We start from the raw sequence: 25,569 nt of genomic DNA on the forward strand, positions 1-25,569 counted from the left end.
TCAACAGATAATTTCTTGTGATGATGGAAATGTTTTCTATTCAAACCCAGTCTTAGAAAGTTTAGATTTAAAAAGAATTCGCAGGCCTGTAAATGAAAGGCTATCATTTTCCTTTGGTAAAGATAAAGAATTTTCTGTCAATTTTATCCTCTTTTGATCGACCGAACACACGTCATCGTCCGTGTCTGGGTGGGTCAAGTCTGAACCGACAATGTCGGTTAGGTTCTGACGTCAACGATGCTACCTACATTGAGTGTCGAGTTTGTTTAGAAATGCAGCTAAAGGCTACACAGCTATTTCCGATCAAAGATTTTTCGAAGTCCACACCAAACTATTCATAATGAAATAATTACCATAAGAACATCTATGTTAAAAACTGCTTGAAATTCAAGACTAAATTTCAATATCCAGTCCCAAACACATATCAAAATAAAGTACCGAGTTTTTCTCACAATTTCTGAACTTTCGAAATATCTCAATAGCGCATTAAATTAGTCTTCTGTTTCGTTTAAAACTTGGGCTCCAAATCCTTTTTACACACGTTTTTATGGACAATTTTTGAATATTAAGTACCAATTAGATATCAAATATAGAATATGTTAAAAAAATTTTTTGCATTTTTCATAATACTCATAAAAGGATGTCCCCATCTTGAGAATGTGGTCTCATATTTGATGGGTGTGAGGTATATAGAAAGGTTATTCCCATTTAATGCTTCTTAAGTCTGCTGACACAATTTTTGTTAGTGCGTAAAGATTGCATCTCTTCGTGCACTTTTCTTTGTTTACAGAATTAAAAAAAACAAGTGCATCGGTAGAAAAATCCGTTTAAGCAGCACTGCCACAACACGCGGTTGATTTGAGAGTGGGGCAAAGAGGATGAGACACCCCAGTGTTGATTTATTGGTAGGTAAGATTTCAGTCGGAATATAAAAGGGACGATTTGTCTTCATCCATGTCTTCGATGTTAGATTTCATTTTTTATTACCTCCCATCCTAAGTCTTGAACGTCAAGGTACACCACTTGTCAAAACATTCACCTTGTCCCCAGCATTTCCACTACGATGACCCCAAATAATGCAAAATTGAATTATTGTCCATATTTTGTTCCGGTACCAAAGCAAATTTTTTTCTATGAAATTCAAGCCCCAATAATTTCATACAAAGTTTGTACGTAGGTGACAACTCGTATAGTCTAAGGAATCTTCGGAATTTGCTATCGTGCCATAGCCTCGGTCAAAGGCTGGAAAAGCAATGTAGCGCAAATTGACTTGATCTTCAGGAAGCACCGCCATAATATCGGTTAATCATAACTGCGGAAAACTGAAACTGCATTTTAGAGAAAGAAAATTCCTGTCACGCTATTTTATAGAACAAAACTCAATAAAGGTGCAGTGTCGTCTTCAGGATCAGGAAGAGACTGACTGACATTTTAGGCTCGGTATTTCAAGAGTTAGTGAAGTCACAAGTACGTAGGCCTATATATTGGCCTATTTTTGTTTATTTTGTTTTTAGATCAAAGAACCTGCCAATTAAAGTCTCAGCTATCAGTGAAGATAATGGCTACAAGAGATGATTTTTCACTTCCATCGTCTTCGAACCCCTTCAATCCATTTGCGGACCGATTAACTAAGCCTGACATAGAACCCAGTGCTAGACCCAAAAACGCCACAGGGCCATCGATGTCATCAAATCTTGTCAAGAAACCAGAAAGTAAAAGTGCAGATGAAGCAGAGTTTATGACTTTTATTGGTACTTTTGGAAGCCCGTTGTGCTGTCATGCTGTACGCTTTGAGCCCGGTCAAGAACTGAGAAAATCACTTTTAGAATTTGTTCGAAAGAAAAAGCTGAAGGCCCCCTTCATAATGTCGTGTGTTGGATCAGCTAAAAGTGCAAAGCTGAGAATGGCAAATGCCACTGCAGAGGATCCACACTATGTATGAAAATATTATTCTTTCTTTCCGTATAAGAGGCCATATTTTTCGCTTGAAATAAGATTCTATACTTTATGCGTTAAAAATTCTGTACCTTAATGTCTCATTTTATTAAGATAAGATATGTTGACAGCTATACTGCATTCAGGTATATTTTTAGTTCATAAATATTTTCAGTTAAAAAATATGCGAAAGTGAAGGAAATTCCTCAAGAATTTCCTTTGATGTTGATTTGGCTGCAAAGAGCTTACTCCACAGATGGCTAAGCAACTGTGGTCTCCTTTCCATGATATTCCCTTCTCTAATAGTTTGTAATCAATATTCTATTACAAACTATAATATATATTCCCCTCTCAAAGAATTAGAACCAGCGTTACATGAAAGACATCAAATTTCTAAAGCTTTGTAGAAAAATCTTTCAGGATGCCACCTCAGGAGCTAACCACTTGTGATCCAGTTGGATTGCCCCCTTGTTAAATTTTCATTATGATAACTGAAGTTTAGCTGCTTATTTTCTGTTCCTTATAGTATGTGGCCATAGATTTTTGTGTTAAATGTGCGGAGTTGTGTCACAAATCCTTCCTATGAGAAAAAACTTGAAAATCTCAAACACAAGCTTTTAAAACTTATAACCTAGTTTATAATACCTTGATCAATGTTTCTTGATTTTACAATTCACTATATTTGTCAGGTTTTCCCATTAATGTTGTATATATTTTTACAGGACATGTTTTATTTAGGTTTTCATTTCTATCTCAGCTTCTAGATTTACAAGGAGCGTTTGAAATCATTTCACTGAATGGAACATTTTCAGCTGATGGAAGGTGTCATTTACATGTCTCATTATCAAACGAAACAGGCAAAATGCATGGGGGCCATCTGATTGAATTGATAGTGCGTACAACTGCAGAGGTAATAATTGGAGAATGCTCAGCTATGGTATTCGAAAGAGAGCATGACCCCAGAACTGGATTTCCTGAATTAGTTATTAAAGACCGATAGAGTTTACATCCAAAGCACCCCTTATTGTCATATCTGTCCAATCTGAATTTGTTTTCAAATGTAATTTTGCTATCATGGGTTGAAAAGTGCAAGAAATACATGAACATCTCTGTTTTTAGCTGAGTAACAGAAGATAATATTTTGATGTTTGAATTTGTTAGTTTATCTTAAAATCTCTATAGAAAGATTTTATTCTTTGTAATATCACTATAGTTTTTTTGTTAAACATAAAATATATTTAAATTGTCTAGCCTGGCTTCTTTATAGTACCTAATGATTTTAATTGCTTTAGAAAGCTTTATTCCAACTCTCTTATCCTTTCACGAGCTTGGTTACCAGCAATTTGAAGCAAAGAAAAATCTAGAATGAGGGACCTTAGGCTGTCACAGGCAAATTTTTTCTCCTTAAAGAAGATAGCCAGCCTGCATCCATCACAGATAGTCATAGTGCCCCTCCCCATATAACTGCTATATTGAAACCAGGTTTAGATAGAAATGTATTTTTGGAATCAACTGTAAATTTTGGATTGCTGTAGCATTGTAGAAGAATGCACCTTATACCAGGGTTTGATGCTCATTATCTTCTGAATTTGATCTTGTTAATCCTTACACCATTAAATATATATTCATCCATGTCAGGAAAAAGAATAACCAAACTGTCATTTGTGACTGTCATTGGGAAAAGAATAGCTCATTTGTATTTATAAGAAAACACTATTTAAATGTTTTCAATACTTCAGTTATTTAATGCATTGTCATATTTTCATGTGTACTTGTATTTGTTATGGCATTGTGTTTTAAAAATTCAATAATGAACTTGTTTAAAATTAGATGTCATATATTCTTTTGTTTCCACTGCAAATAAGATTTATTTTTGATGTTTATTCCACTGCAGTTTATTTTTGATGACAAATTAACTGAATGAAATGGCGAAAAGTATAGAAAGCCCTCCCCTTCGTAAATGTGCCTCACTCCACCAAAAAAGCGCCCCCCCAAAGCCTTAAAAATTTTTAAAAGGAAACTTTATTTTCAAAGCAAGGGCTTTTCTCTGGGTAGTTATTTACAGGTAACCCCTTGCCCAAGTAGAAACATCTATAGAGCTCAGCAGTGGCATACCCAGGGTTGCAGAAGTGGGGGGGGGGGGGTCTGGGGCGCACCCCCCAGAATTTTTTGGACCACGCCCTTCAAACACTCGCAAATACGGGGAAACGCCCTTTTTGCAAGATTTCCCCCCATTATTTGATTCATGTTAGCTATGGTAAATAGCAAAGCATTTTACAATTGTTATTGACACAAGCATACAGTATACTACCCACCCCTCCCCCCCAATGAGTTTAACATCGTTTTTGGACAAATCTCGAGGACCATGTTTTAAAAGAGTGGAGGGGTCCGGACCCCCCCCTCCTCCATTCCCCACTAGGGTACGCCACTGAAGCTCAGCAGTTTTTCTATAGTATTTTGCTACAAACTTAAGTATGTCGAATTTGCCAGTCGAATTCAGCTATAACGAATGACATTCAGGTTTCTTATCCAATTATATACCTAATTATTTTTGCTAGCCAACTTGTCAATCCAATATCTTTTTTTATATCATCAAATATTACACAACCAATTGCTTTCTTTCACTGCCGTGTTAAAGAGGTAATCTTTTTAAGCGCCCCTCCCTCTACGTATCCGCCGGCCCTGAACCCTGCATACACACTTTTTTATGGGAATGAAATTTTAGGACAATCCTTTGGCTCGTAGTTGGTGAATTTTATTAATTAGTCAAGAATAATAGCCAGGTTTTAATTCTGACGACAATTTGACTTTCTATCTCTATGAAAAGCACGACTTTCGCGGGAAAAGTTTAAGGAACGCTCATCAAGGTTGTATTGTGCTAGTGTGTTTCATTTCCTACAATTTTTAGTGAAGAAGAAAGTCAGAAGTAAAGATTTGAACTTTCATCCAAAAACGGTTAAGAATTATTTTATGCTCTGTTTCACATTTTTTTAAAGAAATTGTGGCTCAGCAAAAGTTAAGATTTTCTTATAAAAAGTGTATATTTTATGGGGCTTTGTACCTTTGGTCGCCATGTAATATCAAATTTCTACTTTACAACGAAAATTTGCGCTGGAATTTCACAGAAAACATCCAGGATGTTACAGAATAACAATAATTTGTCATCTATCTATGTTAAGTTATACTCTAGATACTCATTTAATCCATGATTGGATTAATACTGATATACTGACATAACTAAAACTTGAATTTTAAAGTTATAGATATTTATGATATTCGTGGAGATGATTGCATGGTGCTGCGGAGGAGGCTCGTGAGGGTAGAGCTCCCTTGTTAAATTTCAGAGAGATTTTTGGGGTTTTTTCAGAGACTGAGCCCAGTCTCCGTAACAATGCGCACTTTTGTTGGAAAAATCCTACAAGTTATTTTGAGTCGGTGAAAAGATTGAATGAATTCATAAACAGACAAGAGGATCTTCAATACAAGTAGAATAATATTTAGTGTGGTCATGGGTGTGGCAAATAGAGAATGGCTACAGCACAGCACTCTACTGACTTTTTAGGGAGGCACCCCCGATAAGGTTGCTTAAGTTTAAAGCGTACCGAAAAATTAGTGCTCCTTTGAAAACTGTATAATAAAAGCGAGACTTTAAAAACACGTACCTTCACATCTGCTGTAAATTTTAAATTAAATGCTTCGATACTCGACTGTAATTTCAAATCCAACCAAAAAATGTCAGATTCGAGATAGGAAATCGATGCAAAAACGTAATTCCTTGGAAAAACAAAATCAAAAAAATCTATATAGATTGCATTGAATTATTAATTCCAAAAGGAATATTACTTCCATAGGCGTAGGAGGCATAGGGTCTGGGGGCTGCAGCTCCCCACTCAGACAAAATATATATCGAGCTTCAGGCCCATTCGGGTAATTTTATCTCAAAGAGGCAACATTATTGGTGAGAGACCCATACAAAGCCCACCCGGCTAAATGTTTAGCCTCTGCTACTATGCCTATGATTACACCGGCTCTTGGGTAATGGAGCTAATTCTAGCCATTGGGATAATTGGTGTAGGGAGTTGGTCTATTGATATCAACACATATCCGGTTAGGAAACTTATCAAGGCGATGCTTTGATTACGACCAAGAACGTACGGGGTAAACTGCAGCTCACTGTTACCTGTTTGGTAGGTCAGTTAGACAATAACTACCTTATTTTCAATTTAACATGGCCGAGAGAAATTAATACTTTCATCACACCTGAATAAATTAGGTTTTGAATTGATATTTGCTTTCAATTGCTTTCTAATGCACAACTCAACGGAGAGGTGCTTTGGAAAATGCAAATGCTTCCAAATTTTACATTGAAAAATCCTTAAAATCACAATATTTGCCTAAACCATATACACTTTTTGCAAAATTAATTTTTTTTCAAAACCATATAATTTCAGATTACAATTTATTCAGCTCGTCCTTCACTGCACCCATCTCCTCCTTTCCATGAAGATCCCCTTCTGATACGGTCGCTTTCTGTTCTTCTGCAGCTACCGATTCCATAGGTTTCTTAAACTTCTCTTGATACTCGATTTCTCCCTCAGCGATTAATTTCTTCAGATCGTCCTGTTTGAAAAACGATTCAACTATAATTGTTCTAATTTTACACTGTCATATAAAGTGCAATTTTATATTTTTACATAAACATTACACAAAAAATAAAGCGAGAAAGAACTGTACGAGTTCACGAAGGAATCTGACAATTTGATTATTCTTACAAACTCTAATAAGAAGACATTTCATACAAAATTAACGAACCAATTTTGATAGGGTGTTATAAACATGGTTATCATAACGTGCAAAGCTATCGACACCATAAAATTGTTACAAAAGTGCTTGTTTTTGAAATTCACGTTGTTAACCGATAGTGAATCACAAAGCGTTTTATAAAGGAGATTTTTCTTAAAAACCCAAGTTAAACAAGCTCAATTCTAAGATATCCTCGTTACTTTTCAGTTCAACTGACAATAAAGAAAATTTACCAACCTTCCACCCGAGGAGATCTGCAAGCTCCATACATCCATCATCACACGTGCTCAAATGAGCAACGTCTCTGCACAAAAAGGATACAACTATCTGAATACCATCAAAATCTCCTTCAAGTCTGTATATATAGATTCAAGCGTTGCTTTGAAAAATTATCATTATAAGATGCCAAATGCATCAGAAGGAACATATTGGCATAGCAAGGTATGAATGAAGTTACACAATTACAGAGTTCACCATACGACTTAGACTCTCAATGTCGCGTATTTGAGCATGGGTGGTTGGATGTGAGCAGTCTGTTAATGATTCAACAGAATCTTTGTAGGCTTTTCAGTTAAAGAAATATTTTCAATCTAAAACACTTCAAGATTACCGTAAACTGAACCACTGCTCGAATCAAGATAACCGTAATCTGAAACACTGCTCACTCAAGATTACCGTAATCTGAAACACTGGTCGCTTCAAGATTAACGTAATCTGAAACACTGGTTGCTTCAATATTAACGTAATCTGAAACATGTAATCAATCGAGATTAACGAGATGAATGTAAGCATTAACTGCAACTTTTTGGCTGCCAAAACTAAATTCTGCCAAAGAAGTAAAAACAAGACAACATTACCTATATACGGATTGACTATCGAAGTCAAACCCACCAAACATGCCTCCCTGTCAACAAAGATAAATGTTATTGATTCTACAAAGCAGATCTATTCTGTAATTTAGTTTTATACAAGCTGATTGACTTCCTAAATAGTCTGAAAGCAAAAATTTAGCTAACAAGAATTAGCACTTCAACTATATTGAAGGTAGTAAACATTCTTTTCGGATATCACGATATTTTATCTTGTAGCCATTCGTCACTTACGTGTGGGCAAATTTCATGTACTATATACTTGGGCAAAAATGATCTATGTAATCTTGAGTTTCATATCCAAGTTTTTTAAGGCAGTCTCGCTTACACAATGAAAAAAAGATATTGAAATTCTTTGGAAAGGAGGTTAGAAATGGAAACAATCAAATTGCAAGCCACAAAATTTCATACCATTCCGCATTTCTCTTTATTGATCAAAAGGCGTGGAGTTTCCTTTGGTACCCTTCAAAAAAAGCCAAGATACAGATATTTGCATCACATAAGGTCTTAAAACGAAACATATCAAATATACTAATTCATTTTGTGGTAATACCTATAGGTTTATTTCAGCCATAAGTTACAGACAGAGTTACAATGGTTTCGAGAAATTCTGCTATTATCAAATCTTAAAAGACGTTTTTTAAAATTCCTAAAATCCAGCAATTTAAAAAACACAATGAACATATTGGAAGCTCAGCTTTTAACCACTGGTGGCATGATTGTTGAAGGGTACATTAAAAATCTCCTATGGCTACGGCTTGAACTTTTAAGACAAACAGGGGGACTAAAACAATGATAGTTAAACATGTGAAATGTAACACTCAAAATTAAAATTCGTTTTACATTTGGTATTGGTCAGTCAGTGAACTGAGCATGTTAAACGTGTCATTCAAAGAAAAAGATATTGATGTATCTATCTATGTACCTGTCAATCAATGAAGCAAATGGTTGTACAACAAGTGACGTCCCCATAACAATCAGCAAGTCACAAGTAGGAAAATCCTATATAAAATCACTCAAAGATCAGAGTCGTCAGAAATAAACCATGAGAAAGAAGGAAACTATATGAAGCCGGAAGAAATAAGGAAAAGAAAAAAATTGTTAGCATTGAAAGTTTAACCAATTATCGCGTTGAAAAAATTAAATCCAGAGAACGGGAAACACGACGGTCATACAGTCATGTACCGCGAGGAAAGTATATAAAAAATGGATTGAAGCACCATTCCTATTTTCATTGTTTTCTGAAGAAGGGTTCCAAAGGTTGTCCGGAGGGAGAATAAACAGGCCCGAATTGTTCAGAAAAAAGGATGAAACACTTCTCAGTTTTGAGTAAGATTCTAGATTCTACACAATCGTTGCCACACAATTTGTGAAAAACTTACCGAACTCATGTGAGAGAAAAATTTGCTCGGAAGAGACTCGCCAAAAAATACAATATCTTGAAAAAGATAAAAAGAAAGAAATTACAAACGATGGCCTTTCTATACCATTATAAATTGAGATAAAAATGAAAAAATGTTAGCACTGAAATGTCGAAGAAAATCAAACAACTATTGATGATACAAAGAACAAAGAAACAACTAGGAAAAAGGACTGTATTTTTTATTACACTGTATATATTAATAAATATCAGGTTTAGACAAAAAGTCTACAAAAAAATTGGAAAATGACTGGAGCCAAAACACAGAACTTGCTCAAAACAGCGATAACTCACCTGGCTTCACAACACCATCACAATCTTCACACTTTGGGATTCCTCCTTTAAAAATTTGTTCTAGAAGATAAAACTTATATCTGAAATAACTGGCGGTCTCTGGTATATGGGGGGAACAGGATATGTATAAAGAAAAAGTTATCATCAAACATCCAAATAAACATTGTCTTATAAAATAGAAATCAAAATTACATAAACGATTTCGCAAGGAGTCAGGAAATGCATAAAAAACCCTGCATCCTGAGATATCGCCACATGAGGACAGGCTCTTTTTCACTGTAATTTGGTCTAGGTTTATAAAATTCATAAGCAAAGCCAAAATGACAGTTATCCGTTAGCAAATTTAAGATAAACTTTCACTTAAAAATCCCTTAAAATCGGAATAGATTCAACAAAATTTCCATATTTAGATGTATATCATTTAATTCTTTGATATTTTATGACGTCATCTCTTTGAACTCTTTACAAAATTACAAGAAATGGAAAAATCTGACCTTTTTCCCAATCTTGAGAGTACTCTCGGTGGCAGGCAAGACAATGTGCAGTATGAAAGGTACCATGTGCTGCTATAACTCGGTCAGAAGACACCCCAGCAACAAGTTCTAGGCCATCAATGTTCTTGGAGAAGATTAAAATGAAGGGTTATTTCAGTTGTCAACTCCACGATATACCGTAATTACTCTAATATTCCCGCTGCGGGATTAGCGTTTCAACCTAACAAAAAAAGGCGGGATTATTCGAGAGGCGGGTATATTGGAGAGGCGGGATTATATTTTCAATGCCTTGAAGTCTAGTTTGAGGATACCGTTTCAGCAAAAAGTCTCTTAAACATGATTGTGGCAAATCAGAGAAAAAATATGCAATTTAAACATACAGTTGACTCTCGTTATTACGGACACCATCAGGACCAAAATGTTGCGTCCGCAATAACGAGAGTCCGTAATAGCGGGATGAGAAAAAAATCACTAATTAATTGGTTGAAAAATTATTAAGTTTTTTTAATCAATAGCAATCGTGTAATTTTGTTAACAGAGATTTGTAGTGCTGGAGTTTATAAATTTTGTATCATTTTGTAGTTTGTAGTTTTATTGTTGTAAAAAGTACTCTTCAAGTGTCGTCTGGTGTGATTGCTTTTTCAGTGCATGTGCTGCAACTTTACTACTGAGGCATGCAAATTTACTTGCTATCGTCGCAAGACCACGCTGGATGAGAAAAACTTCTTTGTCTCTCACCGACCTTGCAACATCGCGATAGCTCTTCAAGCTGGTGGTCGGAGTGACTTCATGTATATCATTATCATCATTATCATCGTCATCATCATCATCATCATCATCATCATTATCATCTGATATAACCACTTCCACTTGCCCATTTATCACTAAAGAATCTAGCAGTTCCTTTTCATTATCAATGCAGTAGCATATAGGCAGCTCGGTATCTGATAGCAGGTATGTATATGGAGTGATGGTGGTTTCGGGTGAAACTTCTTTAATTAGATTTTCGAGATCTTCATCGATGTCATCGAGGTCACTGAAGGGATCTGCCTCCTCGTCTTCTATCAGTGTATTGCTGGAAATTCCCCCAGAATTGAAACACTTACTGATGGTTGTCACCTTAACATTATGCCATGCTTCCCCCACCCAATTCATTGCCTGTAATACGTTGAGTGATTTGCTGATCTCTGAGGCGTTCCTTTCACTTGAGGTCATTGCGATGATGAAGCGTAGCAAAAGCTTTCTATAATGAACTTGAAGTTTTGAATAATGCCGAGATCAAGAGGTTGCAACTCAGATGTGCAATTTACAGGAAAAAACACGAGCTTGATGTTCGATTAGCGTCCCTTCAAATCATACGGATGGCAACCAGCTGAGTCGAGAAACAACAAAATTGATCTTTTTTTCGCTTTACATTCCCTGTTAAATTGACTCAAGATCTTATGCAGAATGTCGGAGGTCATCCATGCATTTTTTTGGCTGTAATATTGACAAGGAAGGTCCTCTCTGTGGACATTTTTCAAGCACCTTGGATTGGCATACTTTCCGATAACTATTGGTTTCTTCTTTTCTCCAGTTGCAGAGGTCATCAGGGCAACAGTCAGACGTTCTTTGGATTTCTTACAACCTTTACATTTCTTTGATTTGGCAAAAAGGCATTTGTCTGAAAGAGCACGATAGATGAGGCCAGTCTCAACTAAGTTCCAAATGTCTTGCATTTCATAACCAGAAATGATTGAGCCAAGCCGCTCTTTCCAAGACTTCATTGTATCCACTGCAACATCAGCAGATTCTCCGCAAACTTTGTGTTGTGAAAGGTTGTGTCGTTCTTTGAATCTTGTCAACCAACCACTTGAGGCTTTGAAATCAATGTAACCTAGCTTTTCGGCAACTTGAGATGCAAATTCCTGGATCATTGGACCATCAACTGGAATTAGTTGATCATTCTTGTTTTTATACCACTCCCAGACAGCATCGTTTAAATCTGAAAACTGAGAAGTACGGTTTCGTTTCTTTCCTTGAGGAAGTCCTTTTTCATATTGTTCTCTTACTGATACCTTGTTTTTGATGATTTTGCTTAATTGCGTCTTTCCACACATGTATTTCTCGGCTAATTTTCTTATTCCTAAAGAACCATTAGTACTTCAACGAGAACCAGAAAATGGTAGAGACAGAAATGCTGTGGCAATTATTGAAGAAAAAGGGCGAATTGTTGGGCACATCCCCTTTGGATTATCTCAAATTGTTTCTTCTTTTTTGAAACGAGAATACAACAGTGGGGTTGCAGTTATTTGTGGCAAGCGAGTAAACAGAGGGGCTGGATTGGGACTCGAGATTCCAGTTATGTTTAAATTTTATGGAAAAGCAGATTTCTTAGAGAGACTCGATATCCTGATCAAGAGCAGTGAGACTGCAAAAAAGGCGTTGCGTTTAGAATCAGAAGGGATATCAAGCGAGGAGTCATTGAAACGACCACCTGGAAAACGCAAATCTGTTGCTAAAAATCAACACAAGGCTAAAATTCCGCGGAAATAGATTGTACAATGGATGCTTAAGATCGACAATTAATTAACAGTATTCTTAATTAACACTTAATCTGATAGTTATATTCAGCATGTGTCCGTTCTATCGAGAGTTAAATATTTTAAATGTTCAAATGGGACCACACGTAGTGTCCGCATTTCCGTAATAGCGAGAGTCCGTTATAGCGAGAATTACGTTCAGTCATTTCTTTGTATTTCAGTCGGGGATTTTTTTTGTGTCCGTAATAGGGGGGTGTCCGTTATATCGGGGTGTCCGTAAGGTGAGAGTTGACTGTATATGGGGGGTGGGATATTTATTTTCACAGAGCAGATATTGTACTTTATAGACAGTAGTACGAAGTCAAAGAATCAAATGTATTTTTATGCAGCGAGACTTGGATGTTTGCTAAACTTGCAAAATAAGACAGCTCTCTGCCCTCTCCCGTCTAAGATATTATCATGTGATTAAACCCATTCACTCCAAGCATAAGTTTCAATCCTTGATTTTCAACCCATATAAAGTGTGTAAAGAATAGCAAATGCCAATTAAAAGTTTCAATCCCGCATGCAGGATTACTGGGGAGGCGGGATTATTCTTACAATCTATGAAATACAAGCGGGATTACTAGAGAGGCGGGAATAAAAGAGAAGCGGGAATATTAGAGTAAATACAGTATGAGCAATAAATAAAAATATATAACAATTTTGAATCATACAGGCTATTTGTCATATAAATTGAAGGCATTGTACACAATGAGTGCGCTGATTACCCTTGTCACCTTGGAAGAGTGAATGCAACAATAAAACCAACATCTCCATCACTTAGCCTGACACATTCTTGAATTGATTAATAAAATCTGACAGTTTCAAGAAATCAAAAAAGAAATTTCCATATTATGTAGATTTTTATCGTGCAGCTTGTGAAAGCGGCAAATCTTGTAAAAAATCGTCATTCACCCAGCAAACATGATTTGTTGGGTGGTGAGCAAATGGTAACTTAGTTTCATACCCGGAAGTTAATCAAGAAATGGATAAAATGACAAGAAATACTACTCGAATGATCAAGACTGAAGATTCCTAATATGAGCAAAAACACTTCCTGTCTAAAAAAGCTATTTTATCATAAAAACCTACCTGCGTGAAATTTCGCAAAAGCAATTTCTTTTCTTCAAGCAGCTTGATGAAATAATGACCTGGTGTTGGCTACAAAACGGAATAATTGCCTTAAAAGTGAATGTGTAAGAATATTTAATAAATTGAAAATGTACTTCTATAAAGCAACTTTGAAAATACGTCTGCAAATATTAACATAGCACCGTTAAATTATATTTATATATATTTCTTTGAAATACAGGCTGAAGAATCCTCCTCACCATGTGAGGAAAGCTGTCAGTTCGAAGCAAATATTTTTTTTATCTTTCGTGCATTTTAGAATTTTGTTGCGTCTTTTTGTCAAAATTCAAATCATAGGCTGGCTTTTGGTGCTAAAATGCGTAATGGCTAGTACGAGCGATTGGAAGGCTCTTACTTGACAAAAATGCTTCCAAACAGAATAATGTAGGGTGTAAGAGTATGAATGCAAAAGGGGTTCAGCACATCTTGAGATCTGCATTATAACATATTAATGTTTCTTGCTTCAGGTAACCTAATAACATAATAATAAATAAAGGAAAGAATTCAATAAAAAAATTAGAACAGATGTTCGCGAGTTAAAGAAAAAACAAAAACCTTGTAATTCCCAGGAAAAAGCTCCCTTGCAAGCATAAAGAAAGGCTCCGGTTTCTCCTAAAACGAAACAGTAAATGGTCAGTATAAGAAAGGGGTTTCAATACAATTGCCTGTAGATTTAGCAAACAATTGCGCGAAAGACCGCATATAGATAATCCAAAACATTCTTCGCAAGAAAACATTGCCTAAATTTGAACAAGTAGAATAAAAGCAAAATGTATTTGACTAACTTCATAACTTTATCGAGTTAAAATAAGCATAATTAAAAACACACTAACATTTCAAGATACAAAAGAAATTAAAACATATAATATCTATTTTTAAGAATATATTATGAACGTTTGAGTATGATTTAATGATGGTTACTTAAACTCGATAAAGGTATGAAGCCTAAATACAATTTGTCGTGTAACGCAGGGGATCTCATCAAATCTTTGGCTGAAAACATAAATGACCGAAAACATGAATAAAAAGCAGTTTCCTTAAAAAGGTTTACCTACAACTTTGTGAATACTCTAAAAAAATGTTTACCTTAAAGTAGTGAATATCAAAAATACTTTCAGGTCTTGGTAACTCGTATTTTGCGAGGTTATCGTAGAGACCTGTACCAGGTGAGCGAAAATCAGGAATGCCGGCGGACGTTGAAATTCCAGCACCCGTCATGACAATTATATTTTTACCTACAAACAAATTAATTATGAAAATAACAACGAAGTTCTCATGCAAATTTCAACATTAATAGTTATACTGTCCAAAACAGGCATTGGAAAGAACGATATGATATCAACTAAATCTTGCACACTAGCATTGTTGAGAAAGGCATCAATGAAAGGCATCATGAACAATGAAAATCATATTTTTCAGAACTGGAAATGCAAAGAATCGAAGGACAAATGACTTGATGAAAATCTCGTACACCTTTGGTCAAAATGGCATTATTTTTTATGAAATTCCTTGAAAATCCTTTCTTTGTGGAAATCGATCTCTTGCTTTTGTTTTTGTTATCCGACGGTAGTTTTGAGGACACTGAGGAGCTATTGTTATCGAGCAGTGTCTTGGTCCTTTCTCTAAATGTGACCATGCCTCGTGATTCCTACATATGGAATAGCAGAGAGCTAGCGACTCTGTTCACTCTGGGTGGAAATTGAGGCTATCTGCGAGAGTTTGTTGCCCCTCTCAAAGAAAAGATAATCAAGACCAAAACATATATATTATCATTGCCAAAAAAGGTAAAGAATCACAAATTTTGAAGATGATAGGCTTTGATATTAAGTGGAATTGAATGCATCCTAAGATACGCAAACCAATATTAAGAAATGAACTGGACCTGACTTGGTCCCTAATAAAGCTCCAACACTCTCCAATGTCAATTACATCTTTCTGGCACCAAACAGCGTCCAAGCTCTGCTCTGTTCAAGGATTTGAGACCGGAACAAGATTATTGTTTCTTCCTTATAAACAGACCCATTCCAAGTAAAATCCCTATAAAAACTTATAATGTAAGAAAACTAAAAAATTTTTAACTTACACTTTCCCTCCTTGATGTATTTAGCGATACCATTGAGTGTGAATTCTTCAATTACAGGTTCCCGTTTTGGTTCATCGTCTGCACTAATTCCAAATCTCGTTTGAAGAAAATGTGTTAGTAGGTCTAGCACTGCAAATAGAGAATTGATATAAAAACTGTTCATGATCCTCAAGGGTGGTTGGCCAAAATGAAAATTTACTTTTTTTAAATAAGACATCTTGTTCAATGCTGTGTTCCGTATGTGACTGACCTGGTACTGGTAAAAAGCAACAAATACTTGCTACGCCAAAGACAAGCCCTATAATCTTTGGTACAGTACATTTACAGACTTGTCAATTTTGAAAATCTATCGCAGGAGACCTTTACTTAAAAATACTATGGCAAAATCTAAAGATTTAGAAATTGTTATTGGCATTGGCAAAAAAACTATGGCAAAATCTTTATAAAATGTTATTGGCAAAACAATAGAAGTAATTGATTTGACAATAATGTTTCTGTAAACATCACTGAATACCAAGACGACACTATCAAACTATGCAATGACTAATTTACAACAGCCATTCTTGTTTTAATGTATGGACTGTTCTGACGAGAAAGGTTTAAGAAAGGTACAGGTAGCAATGCTAAACATTTTAAAAGATTAAAATACATAGAATAAAGCAGAAAAGTGAGGGTGTTGAATGTAGGAAAAACAGTGACTAAAAGTCCTTGTTAATGACAAAAAGTAACCTTTTCTACGTCTCGGAAAAAAATTGTTAGTCAGAGGCTATGCTTGTACTTATCATAGCACTACATTCCTGGGAAAAAGAATAATCCACATGCGATTAGAACATAATTCTGAGAACCCAACAGCAAAAGCATAAACAAGGAAATAAATAGCCAAACTAAACATAATTGAAATGATCTTGATTGTGAAAAAATCAATTTTGATTGTGCTTCATTGTATTACAGGGTGAACAAAGAAAATGTAAATCTTTCTCTGTGACTCTTAGTACTAGCATGCTAGAAATGTACATGGTAGTAACATTTCTCATTTTAAAAATCTATTGAATCAGAAATAATAGATTTAACATACTTCCTGATTCCCTTTCATCATTGCTAGCAGAACCCTCTTCATTTTGATCTTTTGCAGCAGGTTCTTGGCTAGCATCGGAATCCTTGGTCTTCTCCTCTGCAAATAATGCAAGAATATGATTATTGTGCCAAATAGGTATGTAATTTTAACAGTATTAATCAAGTATCTATCAAATAGCAAATATGAGAGTAACACATTAACTCTTTGGAAAAAAGAAAATAACCAGCATAGTAGAGAGCCAAACAACTAATACAAATAAAAGAATCTGGTTTACCAGGCAAACTGCCGAGCTGGTCGGAAGGCTCATCAGCTGGAAATGTTCTGCTATCTTCCTCCTTTTTAGAAGCTTCCATTCCGGATGATCCTCTGGTACTAAATAACCAAAAGGAAGCACAAAATAATTAAAACTTCAAAATCTAGATTAAACTACAAAATGCATTTACAATATCTAACTATACACACTCGTGAAAGATCTAATGAGCTCACATTATTGAAGTTTACCTGCTTGGGCCTATACCTAAATATTGCAAATAGATTTGTCACTGTGCGGCAAAATTTGGGATACAAAGCATGAAAAGATATGTTGTCACCTAGCAACAATGGGAGTGTACAAGTTAAGCTGGATAGCTTAGCAGAAATCTTTGAGAAACGAGATTTTGCCAAAAAATACCAAATGACCAAAATAAAGATGATTATGTTCTGTAGAAAATATATTGCAAAATTGGCTGGGACAAATTCTGAGTAAACCAGGATTAAGAAATTTTGTTGGCATAACACATAACTGTTAATATACATTTATCGATAATATACATTTAACAGTGTGTTATAATTATTTTTTCAAGTAATCATGATTTTTACTTTCTGTTTTGTTTGTTTGCTTTTATCATGCATAAATATGTATAGAGGAATATTTGAAATAATCTGGGTAACAAAAGAGATGGATACCTTCAAAAAATTTTTTGGCTCTAATCTTAATAATTCTTTAGAAATCAATTGCAATGTCTCTGCTGATGGAAAATATTTTAACCAAATTGTTTCCTAATGCCAGGGCCTAAAGAGTTACCCATTGCAACACCATCTAGTTTTTGGCACTTTCCTCTCTTTCATATAACTTTTGATCTGCATCTTGAAATATATTTTCCACCTACCTTTGGACATAATCTGCTACTTATACTCTGAGGAGTGTTGGACAAAATGTAATTTATTATGATAATGATTCTGCCCTTCTTTGCTTTTTTAATATTCAAAAATTATTGAACAATACTGAACTAAACAAGCCAATTAGATATAAAACAATGAAAATGTGTGATATGTTTTCTTTGACTGACATGCACTAATTCTAAACCTGATTTTTATCCATTTTATCACTTTAACACATTTTTTAAAGTCGCAAATCTCAAGCCTGCAGTGTCAAAATGAATGATGAAAACCTTTTGGAAATTGGTTTGGGATAAATAATGTTAAAATAATTTGTCAAAGAAGACAGAAAATCTGAAGTTAAAAGGTTTTGGCTGTGAAATTTTTTAGGGATAGAAAGAAAAAGTAGAGCGAAAATGTAAAAACTTGCACAGCCCTTGATGTTTTGAGATTACGAATTGCATTTCCCACAAATTTTATCTGTTGTAATTATATACACAGGAATTTCTCAATGGCCAGTGCTTCATCATCAAGACTGAAAAGTAGTCATAATTGTCAGGACAGGCGTCATATCTTCACCAACATTATGAATATAAATGTAGCAAATATGAAACACAAGGCTAATATTTCGCCCCGGCATAGGGGGCTTCATCAGAGCAAAAAAAATTATCTTATGCTTTAGCTAGGTCACATAAAAGCACCAAACCATAACAAGATAAGCCTAAATTTTTCTGTGTTTAAATTATTACATAAAAAGCAACCTATATTGATGTTTCGTGCCACAATGTAAAACCTCATACTCCGAGCACTTACCTAAAAAGCACGAACTTCTTAGTAACTGGAATCCATTCTTGCTTTGGCTTGCCAGCCCATGGTATTTCCTCTTTCACAAATGTTTTCAGTTGCAAAACGAGGCCAGGTCGAACAAATTTTTCGCTACACAGATATGGCGGGAAAGTGATTCTTGAGAATGGTGGCACAATGATGAGTTAATGATGGGTCATCCTGTCTATATTAATGGAGTTCACATTGATTTTCCGTATGAACCATATGGATGCCAAATTCAATATATGAGAAAGGTCATTGCCTGTCTTAAAGAAGGAAAAAATGGTCTGCTCGAAAGTCCCACAGGTTAGAACCAATCTGCTAGTCTCATTTAGGCCACGGCCACATTTTCTCAACACTTTTTTAAAGAATCATTAAGCTGATTTTCTGGCTGGCTATTCTTAATTTTTCCGAAACTCTAAGGCTGGGCTGTTCGTAATTTGTTCTTAAATTAGTTCTCATGGGGAGAACCCAGGCCCTATTCTATTCTGAACTTGTTCTTAGCTTTTGACTTCTTTTGAGGCTCCTGTTCTTCTTATAAAATTGTTCTCATAAGAAATGAGTGCGTATACAATGATTGGTTTTGAGTTAGTATTTTGTTAATCTTCATAATCTTCATATAAGAATTTTTATGTTTTTTGAATAGTCAGGCAGCAAATTGCAAAAATTTTTATAAGGAACTGCTTCATAAGAAACTTACATGAAGAAGGCCAGAATAATTAGATAGCTTATACTACTAAAGACGAAATATCTAAAGAACTTGAATATTTTAATCACTGCGAAAAATCAAGAATTAGGATGCTGGTCCCATTTATTTGCAGTAAAAACTCGTACATTGAGAATCAACTTTGTTAAAGAATTGAATTAAAATTGCTGTTAAACATACTGGTTGATGTGTTACAAACAGTGACATATTGCAAGCTAAAACTTTAGGCTTACTGTTGTTTTAAAAGGAGTGAATAAATAAAAGAACTGATTCTATATATCATATAAATATATTCGTTCACATATATACTTTATGTTGTTCATCCTGCTTAATTGTTCATAATTTTTGAAAAATCCTTGAGCTGAAGATTTGTAATCAAATTGGTGCATCAGAGAAGATGAGACCAGGTGCTCCCTCCCCCTGCCTTTTTCAAAAACTTTTTACATCTATTTTAAAAGATATTTTAAATAAACTCTAATTGGGCACACCAGCCCCCCTATCCCATTTCAGAATAAGTTCATCCAATGAGTAGAAAAATGCACTTGAGGATTCCCACAACCAGGAACTTGTCACATTGGCAAAGCTATGGCCTTTGGCTTGTAGGATAATAAACCATAAGTTAAATTTTTGCAAAGATTTATCAGCATAATTCATAAAGAGTAGAATACATAACTTTGAGAGATGCTAGGAAATTAATGTAATTTAATATGTCAAAGTTTTGAGGATTTGAATATAACAATTATCAAATATTTATCGTTGAAAAGTCAGTAGTCTTCGGGCTTGCAGGAGTGAAAGCATGCATGCTCTGGACTTTGAGATGAAAATTTGGCTTACCATAAAAGGATTACAAAAAGGGTGATAAACAATGAGATTTTTATAAAGTTATTATTTGTCATTCCATAACACTGCACAGCAAAAATTTAAATGCACTTTCATATTTGAAAGTGAAGTTTCTAGATTTTCTAACGCTTGCATCACATGTATAGCATACATAGACGCTACATTTGTTGGTTGAAAAACAAAATGTACAGTGGGGAACCTAAGCTGACTCAAATAAGCACAAAATTTGTGAACATTGTTTTGCAAGTCTTATCAGCATATTAGTTCACTAATAGCTCTATATTAAATTGAATTTATTATTAGGTTATTTCCCAGAAATGTATGGTAGAAACTCGATAGAAAGCCAAGCCATTTAAGAAGATGAAAAATTAGTGCAGAGAGCATTTTTTCAAGAAGTGAATACTTTCACACAAGCTGCTTTGATTTAAATAAATTAGGATTAATTTAAGAAGCACTCAAGAAAGCAGTCGGCTTTAGAAACCTGTTAATTAAACAAGAAAGGTTGATCATGTTCATCCCGGCTAAGTCTGAACCACCCTTTTGGTATGCATATTGACAGTGTTTTCTCCCATAGAGAAAACAAGAAGGCTGGTAAAAGTAGCAGTAGCTGCAACATATCCTTTAGGAGACGATATGTACATAGATACTTTAGGAGAAAGTTTTGATGAAAGGCAGGGTATCCAATATCTCTTTCGGGAACTTTTCCTCCGAAGTTGGATAAGTGAAAAATATCTTGTAAGAGTAGGGAAATACCTCTTTTTATGCATTAGTGTTTCTGAGATCCCCTGGGGATAATCACTTTATTCAGCTGGTATCCTTTAAAATCACATTGAAATATTTTTCAAAAACATGACGAACAACACAGTATGCACATGTTTATATATACGTATATTTGCAGTTTTCAAAGTATGTATACGTTAAGTATGTATACGTATATACGCTTAGTTTATTGTAAATTGCTTATAATTTTGTTAAAGAAAAGTATTTTTTTATCAGGAACTGGAAAAACCGTATCTCTACTATGTGCTGCTCTTGCCTGGCAACAGACATATATTGCAAACATGCAGTTTAAGTCGAATGCAGCAACAAGTGCCAGCTCTGAATTCCAGAAAGGTGTCAAAGAGACACTAGATATGGCTGTTGGATTTGGGGATGTGAACAGCAATCAATCTATTCCTAAGATTATTTACGCTTCTAGAACCCATACACAGCTATCACAAGTTATCAAGGAGCTGAAGCGAACATCGTACAAGCCAAGGATATGCGTTCTTGGCTCTCGCGATCAAATGTGTGTCAATGATGATGTTTTGAGATTAGAAGGAACGACATCAAAGGTTTATGCATGTAAAGCCAAAATCAGCTCAAGATCCTGTATGTTTTTTAATAATGTTGAAGGAATGAAGAATGATAAAAACTTTACCAGAGAGATTTTAGACATCGAAGATCTTGGAAAATTAGGAAAGCAACAAGGTGTCTGCCCTTATTTTATGAGCCGAGAACTCAAAACGAATGCAGACTTAATCTTAATGCCCTATAATTATGTCTTGGATTTCAAAACAAGGAAATCGCATGGTGTTGATTTGAACAATACCATTGTTTTGCTAGACGAAGCACATAACGTAGAAAAGGTTTGCGAAGATGCTTCATCCTTTGATTTGACTTCTTGTGACCTAGCAAGTGCGCAAAAAGACTGTGATGAATGCCATAAAATCCTGACAGACAGGCTGGAGTTCAGAGAAGAAGGAGAAGAGAACCAAAATGACAGCAATGTTGACTTGACCCCAGAAGATGTTGTCCAGTTAAAGGACATATTTAAAAGAATTGAGACATTAATCGATAGTGTCAAGCTAGATAATGGTAGTTTCAATGAAAGTTCTTCTTTTTTATTCAAAATGTTGAAGGATGCAAAGATCGATGCGTCTACTGCTGGACCGATTGTCAATGCTATTGATAAATGTAATATGCTTTTGCTAGGCAATACAACAAGAGGTGTCAGAGGAAAGCATTTTGCTTTGCAAAAGCTGGCAGATATATTTAAGGTACTTTTCTTTCGTACTGGAGAAGCTGCAGACCTGAATTTGGAGACTGGTCGTTACTACAAAGTAGCAATCCAAAGTGAAAAGGTCCCAGTCACAGAACAGAAGCAGCCCAAGTCATGGGAAACGAAAAATTCAGCAACAAAAAATACGTTTGGTAGAACGTTAAGTTATTGGTGTTTTCATGCCGGAATTGCAATGAAGGAGATAATGAAACAGGGAGTAAGATCATTGATACTTACAAGCGGGACTTTGTCGCCGTTAAATTCATTTGCCTATGAACTTGACATACCTTTTCAAGAGCAGCTTCAAAATCCCCACGTTATTGGTCCTGGCCAAATATGGGCTGGTATCATTGGTAAAGGGCCTGATGGAGCAGAGCTAAATTCTTCATATGACACAAGATTTAAAGAGAGGTATCTTCGAAGTATGGGAAACCTTTTAGTTCAAGTCGCCCAAACAACTCCACAAGGGCTCCTTGTTTTCTTTCCTTCGTACTATGTTATGAAGTTCACATTGAAAAATTGGGCACAGTATAGAGTCATTGATCGAATCGCAGAAAGTAAGCCAATCTTTTCTGAACCAGAGAACAAGAGAGATCTAGCCGGTCAAATGCAGGCATTCTATGCTGCTTTGAAAGATCCTGCTTATAATGGAGCTGTGTTCTTTGCAGTCTGTCGTGGCAAAGTCAGCGAGGGGCTTGATTTTGCTGATCAGAATGGCAGAGTCGTTATTATTACTGGTATACCTTACCCTCCACTGTTTGACGAAAAAATTAAACTAAAGATGGGTTTTTTGGATGAGTCCAAGGGAAATATGACGCAGTTAAAAGGTTTCGATTGGTATCGCCAACAAGCAACTAGGGCTGTCAATCAGGCAGTGGGAAGAGTTATTCGGCACAAGAATGATTATGGGGCAATTTTGTTATGTGATTATAGATTCTCTAAAAGTGATGTCATGGCTGAATTACCCACGTGGATAAGGAAACACTTAAAGCTCTATAACAATTTTGACCAAGCAAAAAATAATTTGATTAGATTTTTCAGCAATGCTGGTAACAAGGTCGGTGCAACAGATAGGCAAATTGAGCCAATTCCTGGCCCTTCAACTGCAAATGGTCCAGGTCGCAGTAGAGCTTCTGGTAGCGCTTCAAGAGCTCAATCAAGCAAGAGCTGTTATAATTCAGCGGCCGCAAACTCATTGGCTGTGCTTAAGGCAAACGAAGGGCCGTCTGAGAAGGGCAGTATATTTCAACACTTTTCGAATAACACCCGGGCCGAAGAAGCTCAAAATAGCAATCAAGGGAAAGCGTTTGCAGCCTCTATTTTTAAAGGTATTATCTCGTCTGGTCTAGAAGCCGATGTTCAACCTAAAGCAAAAAGGCTGAAGATTGTTTCTAGAAGGCCAGCTGCGGTAGAAGGCAGTGCAAAAGCTAACCCACCTCCTGCTAGGGATAAAGTGAAAGAGTACATACAGTCTGTAAAGAGCCTTTGTAATGAAGATGAATTCACAACATTTAGACTGATTTTATTTGATTACAAGGAAAATGAAGATATCCACCATTTGCTTAAAAACCTAAAGTTATTCTATGGAGAGACGAAAAAAGACCATATCCATATGATCAAACAACATGCGCTGTTGATAAGAAAGAAACATTTTGATTTGTTCAAAAAAACGTGTGAGGATCTGATTGAAAGAGTTACATCAAACGAAAGCGCATCTACAAAGCCTCAAGCAACAGCAGATTTTTTCCCGGAACTGTCAGACTCTGAGGAAAGTGACCCTGAAAAGGCTGCTGATGCTACCATCAAACCAAAGTGTATTGTATGCCTCCAAGGAGCACAAATGCCACACAAAGCTCCGTGTAAGCATATTGCCTGCTACAAATGCTGGTATAGTCACATTAAGATGTTTAAGAACTGCCCCAAATGCAAGGTACATTTACGGCGTAGACACTTGAAGAAAATACACTTTTTCTGAAATCCGAGACTGCATTGCCTAATCTGCAGGTGACAGCTCTTTTGAATTTTGATACTGAATTGCAGTTCACATTCATTGGAATTCATTGTGAAGAGAAAACTCAAGAACAACTCATGAACAACAATTTCCCCACCTTTTTTCAAATGGTTTTCATGAATATTATCAAATTTTCTACAATATAAACCGATATAAACATAGCAACTAATTTAATTCAATTTTGTTTAGAATTTGATTTGTATAACGAGTAAATAGAATATCTTTGGAAGGAACAGTTAAATTTTCTGTTTCTTTATTATTTATTTCAACTTTTTTATTCTGATTTTGTGGAGAGGAACCCTGTTGTGTTACAGAGACTACTTATCTAAAGCATTAAGGACATTACTTCACCTATACTTTTTCTTTCACCAAGTGAAAAATTGCTTATTCTCTCGTTTGTTTTTGTTTTGTGATATTTTGTCAAATATTAAGTAGTTAACTAGAAATTGTCCCACCGTTGAATTCGCCAAATTAACCTCCACAACGCTATTGGAGTGATTGTAAAATTCATGTTCCTTCAAGTTGTAACCATAACATCTTGACACATATTTCGGCAAAATGATAAAAGATAAAAAAAACTCTATGCAGTTTGGATTCTTGACCCTTTTTTTGTTCAAATCTGAAGCAAAGAGTAGGGTCGTTTATTAAGAAAAAAGGCCATAACTTTACCACTTTTTCATTTTGATTTGTGTTTTCCACATAGTTAAAATAGTATTAAGATGCACCAAATGCAAAACCTTTAAAAGTGAGATTTTATTATAAGCCTTCTAAAGTAATGTGACATTATTTTGTGCAAAGCATCGTTATTTTCTTTATTATTTCATATAATCAAGTGAATAATAATTTTTCTGTAATCTTTGAATTTTATCAAATGCAGTGCTTGTGTAAAAAGGATGTGGAAATACGAAATAATTGAGATTTTTTTGGGATGAGAATACAAATATTTAGGCCTTTTAGAGTCTTGAAATATGAAATAACTTTGGTTGCCAGTATGAAATAATAAAATAACTAAATACCTCTTTAAATGTTGTCTGAGAATTATCTATTTGATAACAGCATTGACTCAATAAGTGACTATTGTAGAGCTGTTAAGATAACATATTTCGCCGTGGTTGTTCTTTTAAATATTGCAACCTTTTTAGGGGTTTAAAAGGCTTTTCATACTTCACGTTTAGGAAAATTACCAGCATCAAATAATATCATAAAAATGTTTTTATCTACATTGCTTGTTCCACACATACATACTATGAATTCTTCCTAAGACCACTAAGCAACAGTTTTGTAAACCATTTAAGTTGCAGGATTGATTTGCTGATAATTATATTCAAAAAGATATTGTTC

At 35.2% G+C, this 25,569-nt stretch overlaps 3 protein-coding genes across 3 annotated transcripts; 2 read left to right on the forward strand and 1 right to left on the reverse strand.

The window, feature by feature from the left end:
* The first annotated feature begins 1,249 nt into the window (after positions 1 to 1,249).
* LOC135685571 (uncharacterized) lies at positions 1,250 to 3,764 on the forward strand. Its single transcript, XM_065201557.2, has 2 exons — positions 1,250 to 1,936; positions 2,693 to 3,764. Exons 1-2 carry the CDS (start codon positions 1,559 to 1,561, stop codon positions 2,933 to 2,935), a joined length of 621 nt encoding a protein of 206 aa, XP_065057629.1. The 5' UTR covers positions 1,250 to 1,558; the 3' UTR covers positions 2,936 to 3,764.
* Positions 3,765 to 5,075: 1,311 nt separating this feature from the next.
* On the reverse strand, positions 5,076 to 18,730 carry LOC135685564 (NAD-dependent protein deacetylase sirtuin-2). Its single transcript, XM_065201547.2, has 15 exons — positions 18,619 to 18,730; positions 16,943 to 17,040; positions 16,669 to 16,764; positions 15,594 to 15,722; positions 14,597 to 14,745; positions 14,066 to 14,122; positions 13,472 to 13,540; positions 9,816 to 9,939; positions 9,322 to 9,381; positions 8,990 to 9,045; positions 8,533 to 8,609; positions 8,019 to 8,070; positions 7,596 to 7,642; positions 6,976 to 7,042; positions 5,076 to 6,555 (listed from the first exon to the last, which is right to left on the reverse strand). The coding sequence occupies exons 2-15, from the start codon at positions 17,019 to 17,021 to the stop codon at positions 6,388 to 6,390; spliced, it is 1,230 nt and encodes a 409-aa protein (XP_065057619.1). The 5' UTR covers positions 17,022 to 17,040; positions 18,619 to 18,730; the 3' UTR covers positions 5,076 to 6,387.
* LOC135685533 (regulator of telomere elongation helicase 1-like) lies at positions 18,536 to 25,569 on the forward strand. Its single transcript, XM_065201512.2, has 2 exons — positions 18,536 to 18,936; positions 21,173 to 25,569. Exons 1-2 carry the CDS (start codon positions 18,798 to 18,800, stop codon positions 24,190 to 24,192), a joined length of 3,159 nt encoding a protein of 1,052 aa, XP_065057584.2. The 5' UTR covers positions 18,536 to 18,797; the 3' UTR covers positions 24,193 to 25,569.

Source organism: Rhopilema esculentum, chromosome 10, assembly GCF_057945365.1.
Source record: "Rhopilema esculentum isolate cy_ngs chromosome 10, ASM5794536v1, whole genome shotgun sequence".
Classification (NCBI taxonomy): Eukaryota; Metazoa; Cnidaria; class Scyphozoa; order Rhizostomeae; family Rhizostomatidae; genus Rhopilema; species Rhopilema esculentum.